The sequence below is a fragment of the Triticum aestivum genome, chromosome 7B (genome assembly GCF_018294505.1).
Source record: "Triticum aestivum cultivar Chinese Spring chromosome 7B, IWGSC CS RefSeq v2.1, whole genome shotgun sequence".
In the NCBI taxonomy this organism is placed as follows: Eukaryota; Viridiplantae; Streptophyta; class Magnoliopsida; order Poales; family Poaceae; genus Triticum; species Triticum aestivum.
Window position 1 is genome coordinate 224,785,695 of NC_057813.1, and position 15,257 is coordinate 224,800,951.

General features: G+C 44.5%; 1 protein-coding gene across 2 annotated transcripts; it reads left to right on the forward strand.

Moving 5' to 3' along the window:
- The first annotated feature begins 5,110 nt into the window (after positions 1 to 5,110).
- On the forward strand, positions 5,111 to 13,617 carry LOC123156278 (mucin-5AC). 2 transcript variants are annotated; one of them, XM_044574422.1, is made up of 8 exons: positions 5,111 to 5,410; positions 6,235 to 6,356; positions 6,445 to 6,643; positions 6,837 to 6,923; positions 9,408 to 9,776; positions 10,643 to 10,799; positions 10,985 to 12,673; positions 12,934 to 13,617. In XM_044574422.1, the coding sequence occupies exons 2-7, from the start codon at positions 6,283 to 6,285 to the stop codon at positions 12,658 to 12,660; spliced, it is 2,562 nt and encodes an 853-aa protein (XP_044430357.1). In that variant the 5' UTR covers positions 5,111 to 5,410; positions 6,235 to 6,282; the 3' UTR covers positions 12,661 to 12,673; positions 12,934 to 13,617. The 2 variants fall into 2 exon arrangements, with proteins under 2 accessions (XP_044430357.1, XP_044430358.1); XM_044574423.1 differs by having other exon boundaries at positions 5,184 to 5,410; positions 6,246 to 6,356.
- Positions 13,618 to 15,257: the final 1,640 nt, after the last annotated feature.

Genomic DNA, 15,257 nt, shown 5'->3' on the forward strand with positions numbered 1-15,257 from the left:
GCTTCCAGGACGTAATTCTTCTGTGCATCAATGAGGATAATCCTCAAGTTACGGACCCAGTCCGTGTAATTGCTACCATCATCTTTCAAGTTAGCTTTCTCAAGGAACACATTAAAATTCAACGGAACAACAGCACAAGCCATCTATCTACAACAAACATAGACAAGCAAAATACTATCAGGTACTAAGTTCATGATAAATTTAAGTTCAATTAATCATATTACTTAAGAACTCCCACTTAGACAGACATCTCTCTAGTCATCTAAGTGATCACGTGATACAAATCAACTAAACCATGTCTGATCATCACGTGAGATGGAGTAGTTTCAATGGTGAACATCACTATGTTGATCATATCTACTATATGATTCACGTTCGACCTTTCGGTCTCCGTGTTCCGAGGCCATATCTGTATATGCTAGGCTCGTCAAGTTTAACCTGAGTATTCCGCGTGTGCAACTGTTTTGCACCCATTGTATTTGAACGTAGAGCCTATCACACCCGATCATCACGTGGTGTCTCAGCACGAAGAACTTTCGCAACGGTGCATACTCAGGGAGAACACTTCTTGATAATTAGTGAGAGATCATCTTAAAATGCTACCGTCAATCAAAGCAAGATAAGATGCATAAAGGATAAACATCACATGCAATTAATATAAGTGATATGATATGGCCATCATCATCTTGTGCTTGTGATCTCCATCTCCGAAGCACCGTCGTGATCACCATCGTCACTGGCGCGACACCTTGATCTCCATTGTAGCATCGTTGTCGTTATGCCATCTATTGCTTCTACGACTATCGCTACCGCTTAGTGATAAAGTAAAGCAATTACAGGGTGTTTGCATTTCATACAATAAAGCGACAACCATATGGCTCCTACCAGTTGCCGATAACTTGGTTACAAAACATGATCATCTCATACAATAAAATATAGCATCACGTCTTGACCATATCACATCGCAACATGCCCTGCAAAAACAAGTTAGACGTCCTCTACTTTGTTGTTGCAAATTTTATGTGGCTGCTACGGGCTGAGCAAGAACCATTCTTACCTACGCATCAAAACCACAACGATAGTTCGTCAAGTTAGTGCTGTTTTAACCTTCGCAAGGACCGGGCGTAGCCACACTCGGTTCAACTAAAGTTGGAGAAACAGACACCCGCCAGCCACTTGTGTGCAAAGCACGTCGGTAGAACCAGTCTCGCGTAAGCGTACGCGTAATGTCGGTCCGGGCCGCTTCATCCAACAATACTGCCGAACCAAAGTATGACATGCGCGTAAGCAGTATGACTTGTATCGCCCACAACTCACTTGTGTTCTACTCATGCATATAACATCTACGCATAAAACCTGGCTCGGATGCCACTGTTGGGGAACGTAGTAATTTCAAAAAAATTCCTACGCACACGCAAGATCATGGTGATGCATAGCAACGAGAGGGGAGAGTGTTGTCCACGTACCCTCGTAGACCGAAAGCGGAAGCGTTAGAACAACGCGGTTGATGTAGTCGTACGTCTTCACGGCCCGACCGATCAAGCACCGAAACTACGACACCTCCGAGTTCTAGCACACGTTCAGCTTGATGACGATCCCCGTACTCCGGTCCAGCAGAATGTTGGGGAAGAGTTCCATCAGCACGACGACGTGGTGACGATCTTGATGTTCTACCGTCGCAGGGCTTCACCTAAGCACCGCTACAATATTATCGAGGACTATGGTGGAGGGGGGCACCGCACACGGCTAAGAGATCAAGAGATCAATTGTTGTGTCTAGAGGTGCCCCCCTGCCCCCGTATATAAAGGAGCCAAGGGGGAGGGGGCGGCCGGCCAGGGAGGGGCGCGCCAAGGGGAGTCCTACTCCCACCGGGAGTAGGACTCCCTCCTTTCCTTGTTGGACTAGGAGAAGGGGGGAAGGAGGAGGGAGAGAGGAAGGAAAGGGGGGGCGCCGCCCCCTCTCCTTGTCCTATTCGGACTAGGGGGGAGGGGCGCGCGGCCCTGCCCTGGCCTCCTCTCCTCTTCTCCACTAAGGCCCATGAAGGCCCATTAAGCCCTCGGGGGGTTCCGGTAACCTCCCGGTACTCCGGTAAAATCCCGATTTCACCCGGAACACTTCCGACATCCAAATATAGGCTTCCAATATATCAATCTTCATGTCTCAACCATTTCAAGACTCCTCATCATGTCCATAATCTCATACGGGACTCCAAACAAACTTCGGTACATCAAAACTCATAAACTCATAATATAACTGTCATCGAAACCTTAAGCGTGCGGACCCTACGGGTTCGAGAACTATGTAGACATGACCGAGACTCGTTTCCGGTCAATAACCAATAGCGGAACCTGGATGCTCATATTGGCTCCTACATATTCTACGAAGATCTTTATCGGTCAAACTGCATAACAACATACGTTGTTCCCTTTGTCATCGGTATGTTACTTGCCCGAGATTTGATCGTCGCTATCCTAATACCTAGTTCAATCTCGTTACCGACAAGCCTCTTTACTCGTTACGTAATGCATCATTCCATAACTAACTCATTAGCTACATTGCTTGCAAGGCTTATATTGATGTGCATTACCAAGAGGGCCCAGAGACACCTCTCCGACAATCGGAGTGACAAAACCTAATCTCGAAATACGCCAACTCAACATGTACCTTTGGAGACACCTGTAGAGCTCCTTTATAATCACCCAATTATGTTGTGACGTTTGGTAGCACACAAAGTGTTCCTCTGGTAATCGGGAGTTGCATAATCTCATAGTTATAGGAACTTGTATAAGTCATGAAGAAAGCAATAGCAACATACTAAACGATCAAGTGCTAAGCTAACGGAATGGGTCAAGTCAATCACATCATTCTCCTAATGATGTGATCCCGTTAATCAAATGACAACACATGTCTATGGTTAGGAAACATAACCATCTTTGATTAATGAGCTAGTCAAGTAGATGCATACTAGTGACATTAAGTTTGTCTATGTATTCACACATGTATCCTGTTTCCGGTTAATACAATTCTAGCATGAATAATAAACATTTATCATGATATGAGGAAATAAATAATAACTTTATTATTGCCTCTAGGGCATATTTCCTTCAGATACATGTGGCCGTCGGTGTCGAACACTACATCCACGTCCCACAAGTGAAGCCGGCGTCTAACGTCCTACAACAACAGTTCTCGAGGTTGATGGCGGTCGAACACCTATGCGAATTTTTCTGGCAGCCTCTGCGATCAGGATTAAAGCAAAGTTTTGAAACTACAAACAACCAAAGTGACTTGACCGTCATTGGCCCCCAGAACTTTGTTGCGGGACGCCCGGCGCCGGCGTCACTTGTGGGACGTGGATCTAGTGTTCGACGCTGACCGCCACCTGTATTTACACCGATGATACTTGCTATTTAGGGTTCCACCGACGCCGAGGAACCCCCTAACCCGCTCGTCCTGTTGTAAATATTTAGTTAGGTTGACGAAAAAAACAATAATGCTATGTTACTCATCTTTCAATTTAAATGTGCAGTTGTTTCATCACTGCGAGGGTCTAGTGTTCGACGAGCTCCGCCCCTGCGTTCGTGGGTGAGCACAAATGACATCTCCCCCCCTTCATTTGCCCTGTTCCGGTCTTCGTGCCGATGAAACTTGCTAGCTATAGGTGTCTTCAATCATCAGTATGCGTGACCACCATGCGTCTCCCGTTCGAAAGGGATATTTCAGAGACATTTTACGTTTTCACTTGAAATCCTTGTGTTGTCTATTGGCCAATCCTCTTACGGTTCTATATTGTTTTTCCTGAGTATTTTTGTACTCATCCTTGCGTTTATTTGGTTATCAGGTGCTAATAAGGGACGAATCACATCTTGTACATGGTGTCCATGCTCACCATGTCTGGTTCTGATGCCTCTTTTGTGCAAGCCTTCTGGATGCTGGATGCCCAACTGTTTGGGACTCACTGGAAGATTGATGGGGTTTGGGTCGTAAAAGATGTCTGAAGTTTAAGTGCAAGGGCTTTGACTCTTTGGTCATTCTCATCTCCCGGAACATTTGGAAGCAACGAAATGCTAGGGTGTTCAACAACACTAGCCCACAACCCAATGGAAGTGATCTAGCAGAGTCAACCTTCAAGGAATTGGAGCTCTGGACTTTGGCTAGAGGGAGCAGGATAGTAGAGTTGCCTGAGTAGTCCTCTTTTCTTTTTCCTTTTCCCATGGAGTTGGTGTGGTGTAATCTTCGACCTTTAGGATATATCTCTTCTAAATTGGCTACGTTTCTTTCTTCTATAAAGCTATGGTACATATTTTACATGCTCTCGAAAAAAGTGACATGCATGAGAGAGGGAGTAGCAACACTACATCACTTGAGCGGATAACAGGCTATCATATTATATTTAGAAGATATTCATAGTTTTATCTACTAGTTGTATTCAAAATTCGTTTGCTTGGCATGCACCGTTGGTCGCTTTTGTCGACGTAGTTTATTTCTCGGAGAACCACTGGGATTTGTTCGATACTGTTAAATATATACTATTGTTTCTTGTGCAATATCTCTACTAGTGTGTTACATTACAGAAGTCAGTATATAGGTATATAGAAAAGAAACTCCGTCAAAATTTCTAATTCTTCCAAATTTTGGTTATTTTTAGAGTAGTGTGGTAGCACCGCAAGTTAGAGTTGAAATTTGAAATCAGAAGTGTTACAGTTGATATCATAACACGAGCTTTAGATCTCTAGAATCTTAATAACTTGAAATTCAGCAAGGATGTTTTAACAAATTAAGCTTCTCCTTTATTTTGTCTAAACGACAAAAAGAACTTGCATGAGGGTATAATAACTCAAAATTTGACACACTGGTGCATAGTTAGGTGGGCTTTGAGTCATACATTGCTTTCACGTTTCATTATGCCTTATGGCTGGTTTATTTCAATTGATGTGTTGTAGTCCCTTCACTTTAAAAAACTTGTCGAGATTTTAGTTTAGGGAGTAGCACCTTGCTTCAATATTTGATTGTCTTTTTGATGCTCGACTGCTCGTTGAAAGTATGGGTAGCCTATATTTGTCTTGATTATTGACGAAGCTATAACATTAGGAACAAAATGAAGAGATGTGAATAAATTGTCGTGGTTGCATTTGTCTAGTCGAGTTGATCGAGATAGGTGCATTTTGACGAGCCGTTCATTCCTAACCGTCGGATAATTTCGGAAAGAAGCCCACCAGGCCCAAGCATCACGCACGAACCCTCCTCTCAGAGCCTGTTCACGGCCGCCGCCACCTAGGTCTGCGCCGCCGTCGCTGGGTGTCGCCGCCGATCGGTCTCCGCCAACGTAGCCAACGCGGGGGACTCTCCCTCCACCAGTTCTTGCTGCGCGGTGTCTGCCTGCATCCGGATCGCGCCACTGTTCCAGCAGGTACTCAATCTCATCTTAGGCAATGCGCTGACTTCGATTCAGTTTATGCCTTTGCAAGATTAGTACTGGAGCTGATTGGAGCCGCTGTTGTTGGGCTGAAGCAAGTAGACGCGTTCATGCCTTTGCAAGAGAACACCCACCAGTTTACCCACTTGGATAAAACAGCATGTAATAGGCACGGTGTGATATCTAATTGCTACAATCGATTAACCCATTGATGGCTCGCAACTTTGGACCAAGCGATGGTAGCTTTTGGCTATGGAAAAAAAAGGATATTGTTTTAGATATTATCATCTGGGACTGTACAAGTAAAATAAATAACTAGAGATCTGTACTGCGCCAGTAACACGTATTAGCAAGCTGATGATCTGTTTTAGTGCATACCTGTCGGAGCAAATCATCAATTTACATGTGACCAGCCAAAGTACCACCAGTGTTTGACTAAGCATGAAATGCACAGTGTTCGATTTTCCACCCTGGTATCCGCAAGAAGAAATCTGACATGTGCAATGGAAAAAAGATGAAGATAATGGGGAGGCGCAGGTGCTTCCATGGTACAGTAGTCTAGGCTGCAACTTGCAGGGGGGCGATGGAGTTCCATTGGTGAAGTTGTGACCCAAGTGTTTGGGGTTGCAGAGGTTCTATGTTGGGTGTGTTTGTTGGTCTACCTTTGTGGTCCTGTGGCTCCATAGTTTGGGAGTAGTTCACATGACTGTGCAAGTCTGTGCGGTTTTCGCCTGGTTTTCCGTAAATTAATCAGGCAAAACTTTTGCCTCTTTTTTAAAATAATAATAATTCCACGAGCTGATTATATTCTATTGTAGTATTCCCCCAGTTAACCGCCAAAGCGCTGACGAGTCACAAACTTCGAGATGGTGGCGGCGGCAGCTGCGGGGAAGCGGAAGCGAGATCTCTCCGAGGACGAGGTGTACCTCATCCTCCACAAGTCGGTCCTTCTCCTCAACCTTCGCGCTACTCGCCGCTTCTCCTGGGCCCGCCCTAGGGTTTTAGTGCGCCGCTCAATCTTGCTGCAGGTACTCGCCTGCGACAATCCTGACGGTGCTTCAGGAGGTGGCGCAGCACGCGGAGAGAAGGAGCATCGACTGGAGGGCGCTGGTGGCCAAGACAGCCACGGGGATCACCTCCGCCCGCGAGTACCAGATGCTTTGGCGCTACATCGCCTACCGACATGACTTCATCGAGAACGCCGAGGACATCGGCGCCCAGCCTCTGGTTTGTGCTCTTTCTTTATCCTGCCAATTTAATTTCGACTAGCTTTAAAATTGTGTATTCTAGCCAGTATCGTCGTTGTAGGAACTGTTAGATCTTGAGAGGTTGGTATATAGAAATTCTGTTTGTTCTACTGTCACCTTATCTTTTCCTAACTGTATTGTGGTACTTCTGTTGCCCTGATTGATGATGACAGGGTGATGAGAGCGACTTGGAATGTGAGATTGAACCCTTTCCTAAGCCGAGCAACGAAGCTGCAGCTGAGGCCTCCCGGTTCGCGAAGGTACCACATTTTGTTTTGTCAGAAGCATGTCTGTCTGTATTGTAGGTGATACGGTCATTTACTTATCAGATGCTCCTTTTGGATTTAGGATGCCAAAGGCCTAATTTTCTGTTTCACCCACCTTGCCTCATTTATCTGCGTTAATTAGGAACCCAGAACCCGGATATATGAACTTAAACGCCATCAATGTATTTAGTAATTGCATTTTTTGTATATGATTCTTTGATCAAGCATATCTGGGATTGAGTGCGAGATGTGCACAGAATTTTGTTTGGCATCTGCTTAAGGCCATTGTGTCCTATTGTACCACAAACCAGTATCTAATGTCGTGCTATCTATGCCATATGGTTATTGGCTTGTCCATATAGATCCTTTATTACGATCTTATAGTACCTTAAGTGAGTCACTGCGGGCCCTGAGCAACCCAGCTCAGTGCTGACTGCACTCGTGACGCTTTGACCGCAGCCGCACAGCCAGAATGCTGCCATGGCAGGAGTTTGCCGCAAAGGGTGCTCCCGTGCTGAGCTGAGCTGCTCAGGACCCGCGGTGACTCACTTTTAGGCTGTGTTTGGTTGCAGGAGTCTTGTAAAGATTAGTGGAAATCACGAGGCAATCTGGTTTGATTACCGCATTCGGCATAGCCACTTGGAATGTTAGTTAGACTCTAGATACCATGATACGATTCAAGTTGTTTTGGGGCATTATGATTCCTTTTGAAACAGGTGGCTATCTTGGATTACCCCCTGATCCGGAATCCATCGATACCTCATTTTTCTTCCTAAAAAACACTTGACATTCAATATTAGTTCGATTCAAACATAGTGATCGAATTGTAATAATCTTGTGAAGGGTTTTGTGTCCAATTCCTTCTCACGTTTGCATTGTTAAATTAAACATACAATTACTTGTTTTTTGGAATTGTTCTTTCTTGTTGAACACTAGCTCCAGTTTTCGTTGAAGATCGATAATAGTCCTAGTACACTAATTTGGGTTTTATTCTGTATAAGTTAGTAAGATACAGATTCTTTCACAGCGTGTCTTTATTTACGCTAAAAGCAGTCACATCAGCAGTGAAAGAACAGCCTCCTAGCCGAGTAAAAAGTTTCTAAAGTCAAACCTAGCGGCCTTACATTGATAAGTAGTCCAGTCTAAGAAGAAGTTTTTTGTTAATAAAATACTAGCCCCAAAAGCGGTCAATCTGAAAGTCTTTGTCATAAAGGGACATGAAGAAATAAAACAACAACAGGTCTTTGCAATACATCAGTATTAATCTACAAAATATAATCTCATGAACAGGTTATTGCAACCAATGACCCAAACAACTCAATCTTGAATTCATTGAAAACTTTAACGGTAATGCCATATTCCTAATTATCTCATTACCACGCTAATATTCCTAGTAATTTTCACATTCCTTTCAATCTGGTTTCCTTAGAACCAAATGCTCCCTTAAGGTGCTATAGGGACCGGAATGTGCACTTCAATAGAATTAGGACTAACTTGACACCCCTTCAATACTTTTGGGGCTGCAGATGCAGTTTGCTCTTCAGTATGCGCCTAGCGAAGGCTGATTGATTGTTGGCTCTGCTCAAAAGCTTGATTGATGCCTCGTTATCAAATGGGAGATGAAGCATGGTGTTTCACTAGAAATCATAGGATAGTGAACAGTTTTGGCTGTAAGATAAGTATATGTATTCGCCAATGAAGATAGAGTTCGTATGTTTCATCTAAGTTTCTTGTTCTATTAGAGAGTGTAAAGGTCCATTTTATTTGATTTATAAGATGGACTTCCTATAATGCCTCACAGGGTCAGAGCTCACCCTCTCAAGTTTCACAAACTTAAAGTAGTGTGTACAGAAAACTGTCTGATCTACTAATTCTGCAACTGCAACTATGAGTCCGTAATCTTTACCTTTATACGCAGAAAGACAAAAAGGGCCATGATGTTCCCCCCCTCCAGTTACAAAAGGGTGACTATCATGTTTGCCCCCTCTAGTGACGAAAGAGTAGCAGTACATCATATGTGCGGTCAAACCTTCTATTCTTTGGCAGTGAAGATCTTTTTGAATATTAAATTAGACAGATGAAAATAACAATGAAAGATTTTTTCTCAGAAATTGCTTTTAGTTATGAATGTATTTGATTCTTATTGCAATTGAAAACAAGTATACTCACAGTTCTACTCAGGGACCATGTCTACACCCAAATGTCTTCTATTGCTGGGCAGATTAGTTATAAAAAATCCTAATCGCAAGGATTTGTCAGTATAACAGTTCTTATGACAGCTTCCATTTCAGTTAGTAACAACGTAAACGAGTCATCATGTATGGAAAAGGCAAATCTTTATTTCGTTAGCAATTTTGTATTGATTACCAACTATGTTGAATGTCATGCAATATTTGCTCTGTTGCATATTTGCACTACAATTTCTTCATATCTTAGGTATGCACAATGGTACTTATAATCCTATCATATAAATTGCAGATCTTAATCTATGGACCTTCACGTGAGCAAGGTTCTAGTCATCGTGTTAACTCAGAAGTTCCTCTGCTAAACACTCCAAATGAGAAGATACCGCGTGTTCCATCTGACAAACAGCTTGCTCAGAGCCATCGTCTAACAAATAGTACAGGTCCAGTTTCCAACTCAAAACAGGCATCCCATACAGGGTTATCTCCTGATCCTTTTGAATGGAATGGACCTCATAAAAAGACAAAGAAGCCTAAAGCATGGTCCAACAAGGAGGATGCAGACTTAATGGATGGTGTACATAAGTGTGGTGAAGGAAATTGGCTGAACATTCTGCGTAAATATAACTTCGATAGCACAAGAACTTATGTTCAATTATCTCAGGTAACTAACTCTATGGTCATCTTGTAAATTGCATAGTAGCATCTATTATTGTGCGGCAGTTCATCCTTGTTTACATCCGTTTGGTTTTCCTTAGTCTTCCCGAATTATAATAAATTTGTAGCATGCCTTTGCAAATATGCCAAGGTAAGTAGGCAAATGCATGTGCTTCTTTTTTCGAGAAAACGCAAATGGCTTTTGCGTTTCATTGCATTGGAAAGGAAGGGGAATATACATCCTCCTAGGAGGTAGTTTTACACAGCCAAGGGGGCCTCAGTGGACATCCCAGGATGGTGGCAAAACGACCCTGAGCCCTTGGGCTCCGGCCTTTGCCCAACATCTGGTCTCGTCTTTGATCCTGTCTACAAGCTCATTCAGCGAAGGCCTCACATGGTCGAAAACACACGCGTTCCTATGCTTCCAAACCATCCACGGCACCAAGAGCGCCACAGATTTGAGCGCCTTGCGAAGCGCTGGCGGTGTGGATTCCTTAGTGCGCAGCCACCAATCCATGAGCGAGCCGTCGTGGTCGGGCGTCGGTGCCAGTAGGCGTAGCCAAGAGAGGACCTCGTGCCAAGTCTGCCTGGTGAATGGGCACGCAAGCATCAGGTGTCCAATCGTCTCCGGTTCCTGGTCGCACAGGAGGCACCGTGGGTGGTGTTGCAGGCTGCGGCGCACTAGTTATGTTGCTTTGCTTGTGATCTATGCCTAGAAAAAGTTCCATCTCAATCTTACTTGGCCTGTTTGTTTAGTTCTCATTCGCATATAACTGTTGTGTGCTATAATGATTAGCATGATGGGACATCCATGTGTCTCCATGTACATATTTGTCTGTAGAGTAATTAGGTAATGTGTATTGTTGTTTTCAGAGATGGGCAGTCATTTGCAGGCGTCAAGGAACAACCAAGCTTGCTAAAGCTAAATCAGTCACCACGGAGTTTGATATAAAAGCTACTCAAAAGGCATTCTCTATGGCTCTTGATATGCCTATGGGGAAGCCTGGTGGATTCTCTACATTAAGATTAGGTACTAATAAAATTCTTATACATTGTCAGTACAGCTCTCATTTAGAATAATGCTTCTTTACTGAAGTATCAACAAGCCAAACATTGTTCTATAGCTTCGTTGTATACCTGAGATGTAAATCCGCTCTGGCATCTTTGTTGTGCCTTGTGCTAGCCTTTTGTGCTCATTCTAGCCTTTTCATGTAGGAGCTTCACAACAAAGCGCTCAACATCCTGCTCCAGTATTCGTTGCTGCGGCACCTGAGTTAAAATGTGCAACATCCTCTTCATCATTCCCGTTGCCAGTACCAGCGCCAGCACAAGGGCAGATTCCACTTCCTCGGGTGCAACCAGCTCCTGCTCAAGCTGCAGCCTCAAAAGTGTCAAATACTTCAAACAAGTCACAAAATAGCTCTAAGAAGCAAAATGCACAAGCAAATCCTACAAATGCTCCTTCCTCGATACAAGCTGCAGCTATTGCTGCTGGTGGACGAATCGCCCCAGCAAGCATCGCCACCGATTTATTGAAAGCTGCACAATCCTCGCAAGCTGTGCACATAACCCCGAAAGCTAAGCACATAAGACCTCGAGGAAAAGGATCTTCAAAAACTTCTACAAGCTCTAAAGCATCCACTATGGCTGGTGAGCCTGGAACACAGCCTGGTAGTGCTGAACACCCAGAACTTCCAAACTGCAGTGCCCCTACACCATCTCCTCCGGTTTTGATAACACAGTCAATTGAGCAAGTTAATGTTGTGTCAGAAGTTGCAGGAGTTAACCCCCCTGAACAATCTGCTAGTGCACATTTGTTGGAACCTGATAGAGCATTGAGCACCACACCAGTGTCTGGCCCATGCGACAATATGGAGATGGACGACGACTCTACATTTTGTGCAGTCACGATGGAGGACTTGTTTCCTGAAGACGTGAAGCAGCCGGAGATGGTGAAGCAGCCAGAGATAGTGAAGCAGTATGAGATGATAGACCCCAAAGCTGAGGAGAGCATAGATCCCAAGGATGCCGACATGCTGGAGTTCGATCGCTTTGTTGCCCAAGGATGCTTGACTACAGATTGTTTGGATAAGAGCAAAGGTGTCAAAATTGCTCCTGGAGCTCAAGGTGCTATTCCCAGCCAGAAGAAACAGCAACCCACAGTTGTGAAAAGCATCCCTGCGTCTGCTAGAGCACCAGCAACCGTGAAGAAGACCAAAACTCTAGCTTCACATGGGGCGACCTTTCCATCAACAGTCACCTCTAGTGGCCTTGTTGGCACAGGCAATGCTGGTGTGCTGAGTAAAGCAATATATCGGAAGCCACCTGGCCCAGGCACCACAGGCAAACAAAATAGGTGCCAAGAAATTATGGCCCAGAAGCAGCATGCTATGAGCTCAAATAGTAGTGCACTGGCCAGGAATGCGGCTCCTGGCGTCGGAACACCAGCCAGGAATGCGGCTCCGGGGGTTGGAACACCAGCCAGGAATGCGGCTCCGGGCGTTGGAACACCAGCCAAGAATATGTCTCCCGGTGCCGGAACACCAGTTAGGAATGCGGTTCCAGCCACCGGAACACTAGCTAAAAATATGGCTCCTGCCACCGGAGCACCAGCCAGGAATGCGGCTCCTGGCACTGGAATAACACCAGCCAGGAGCTTGCTTACCGGCACTGGAACACCACCAGCCAGGAACTCGCTTACCGGCACTGCAACACCACCAGTCAGGACTGCGGCTCCTGGCACTGGAACACCACCAGTCAGGAACCCGGCTCCCAGTGCTGGAACTCCACCAGGCAGGAACTCGCTTACCGGCACCGGAACACCAGCCAGTCGCCAATATACCCCAGTGGTGAATGGGGCTAGCAAGGGGAATCCACCTGCCAGCCAATAGCCAGGCGAACATGGTAAATGCTGTAACAATGCTCCTAGGGACAATGTGAATAGTGTCTCACACTCATAAACATCATTATCGCTTCTCTCCCCCTGTGATTACTCCATTCTTTTCTGAACCAAGTTCCTGAGGAATACATTAGGTTTTATTGATGTTATCTTTAGAGTACCACTAGTAGTTAGCAGAACTAAATTGTTAGGGGTATTAAGAGCCTCAGTTTGCAATCGCAGTTGCCCCTTTTTTAGGATCTGACCTGACTTGTTGTTGTATCAGTGTGGACAGTGGGGATTGACAATGGCACCTCAAGATGTTCGTTCCCTCTGCATATGCTGCCTCTGAAACTGGAGTTGTTTTGACGTGAGGAGATTTCCTCCAGTGCATGAACTGATTGTTGGATTAGCTGTTATTGGTAACAGAAGATGTGTGTATCAGGCTGCAAGCGGGGTGGGTGGCGGTTGCCCGCCACAAAGCGGGCGCCAGCACAAGATGCAGGCATTCGCGTGTTGCCGCCACACTCCACCAGGATTAGTGCGGGAGCCCGCCACACACCCGCAAATTGGTGTCCATAGCTCAGACGTCAGAGTACAGAGGAGCCCCCAGCGTGTACTAGAGCACTAGCGCTTATAATTAACGAAAATGAGATGTCTATGTGATTACCCACATGACTGGTCTTGCATCGAGGTATAGCAGGTGCTTGCTAATATAAATTCAGATCATGTTACTATTTCATCGGCACGTGCTTGCTAATATAAATTCAGATCATGGTACTATTTCATCGACACACATTATAATGGGGTGAGGAGGTTTTGGTTGCAATTGTGATGCACATCTATGTTTGTTCATAAGAACTGATAGGCACAAGATGGAACTTTGCTTTTATTTTTCTTATGTCAGCAGTTCTGAACATATGTGGAGTTCTTTTGGGTCTTCTTTTAATCATAATTTAGAGACGAGAAATCTTTAGTAGTCAAGTGAAGTATTAGTTTTCGTACGTGTGAGGCCATATTGAATCTATGTATATTTTGTTGCCTAACAGTGTGTGATGCTCTTCTTGAAACCTTAGTTTGCTGAATCTTTCTAGAATGTCTCCATACCTGTTCATGTTTATTACGTGCGGTATATATGTTCTAAGGTAATATTATTGGAACACTTCGTAGTTTCCAGAATAGATATGCAGTTATGCACTTGTAGGTATTGTACATTTTGTCACAAAAATGGGGCATTTTTTTTTGGTTAAGATGTGTTGCAGGTGGTGCATCATCCTTCAACGATTTTGGAGTACCCTGGAAGTTGCTAAATTAGTCATGTCTTGCATTTTAGGAAGTGATATTCCAAAAGGTCGAAGCAAAACCAACTTATTTTGAATTATTAGTTCTCAAACTTAAGTGTTTCTCTTTCTTAGGATGATTGTATGTTTGTAACTAAACTGTAGGCATGCACAAAAGATCAATGCTATGCTACCTTAGGATGATTGTATTGTTCAGTCTGGAGCAAAGAAAATTCTTTGTATTATCATTTATCAATGCTATGCTACCTAGCACATGTACCACTGGTTTAGGGAAAAGAACAGTAATTTAGATAACTAATTTCGAAGACGCAGCTATTTTTATGAGACTAGAGCCTGGTCCCTGGAGAGGCATGTGCTATCTTCACCGATTACACTGTAATCTGTAACTGTAGCGACCTGGGCAATATTGTTCGCACGATCCCTGGAGAGGCATGTTTTATCGCACGATCTCTTTCTACTGCAAGGGATCTCCTGGATGTATAATTTTTTTCCTCGAATATTGTTCGTACTGTATACTCCCTCTATTCCAGAATATGAGGTGTATTGGTTTTCATGCAAGTCAACCTAAAAGAATAATATATGGAACTATTTTTCATGATGGATCAAATGATATAAATTTTGTATTGTGGATATTGATATATTTTACTAAAAACTTGGTCAAATATGCACTTGTTTCATTTTTGGAAAAACAAACACACCTTACATAAAGAAACGGACGGAGTATTAGAGAAGAGGATGGGAAAGAAACCCCTCCACGTTGGCTAGTACATTTTAGGTCATGTACATCACCGTGGTGTTGTCCCAGCGCCTCCAATTAGACTCACAAGGTGAGGCCACCACCGGTGCAGAAAAGTATCCCCTCTCATTAGGGTTTTCCTACTCTAGGCGGCGACGACTTTTCTCCCCGCTGTAGAGACCTTGATCTACCCCGCCTTCCTCCCTCTGCCGGCGATCGGGGGTCAGGCCCTGACCATGGCAGGAGTGGACGAAGCGATGGGGACACTACCGCTCGTGGACCTGGTTTCTTCGAGCAAGAGAACTATGGAAGATGGCGCATCCTCGGGTGCGGCAGATACGGATCTGGCAGCAATGATGGAAGAGTTGGGCTTGAAAGAAGACGATCTCCAGGATGTCGCGGTGGAGGACGATGAACTTCCGGTAGAAGCGACTCGTTGGATGGCCCTGGCTAGGGTTCACACTGAAAAGCACTATAGCCAGTATTGGTTCTACAAGAATATGAGGGTTGCATGGGATCTGGCAAAGGAAGTGAAAATCAGGCCGCTGGAGGATAATCTGTATACGTTGCAGT

Excerpts from the sequence above, each read along its gene's own strand:
- LOC123156278 (XM_044574422.1), top strand. The coding sequence starts at position 6,283 with ATGGTGGCGGCGGCAGCTGCGGGGAAGCGGAAGCGAGATCTCTCCGAG. Across the intron at positions 6,644-6,836 it reads ACATCGGCGCCCAGCCTCTG|GGTGATGAGAGCGACTTGGA; the intron begins GTTTGTGCTCTT and ends TGATGATGACAG. Across the intron at positions 10,800-10,984 it reads ATTCTCTACATTAAGATTAG|GAGCTTCACAACAAAGCGCT; the intron begins GTACTAATAAAA and ends CTTTTCATGTAG.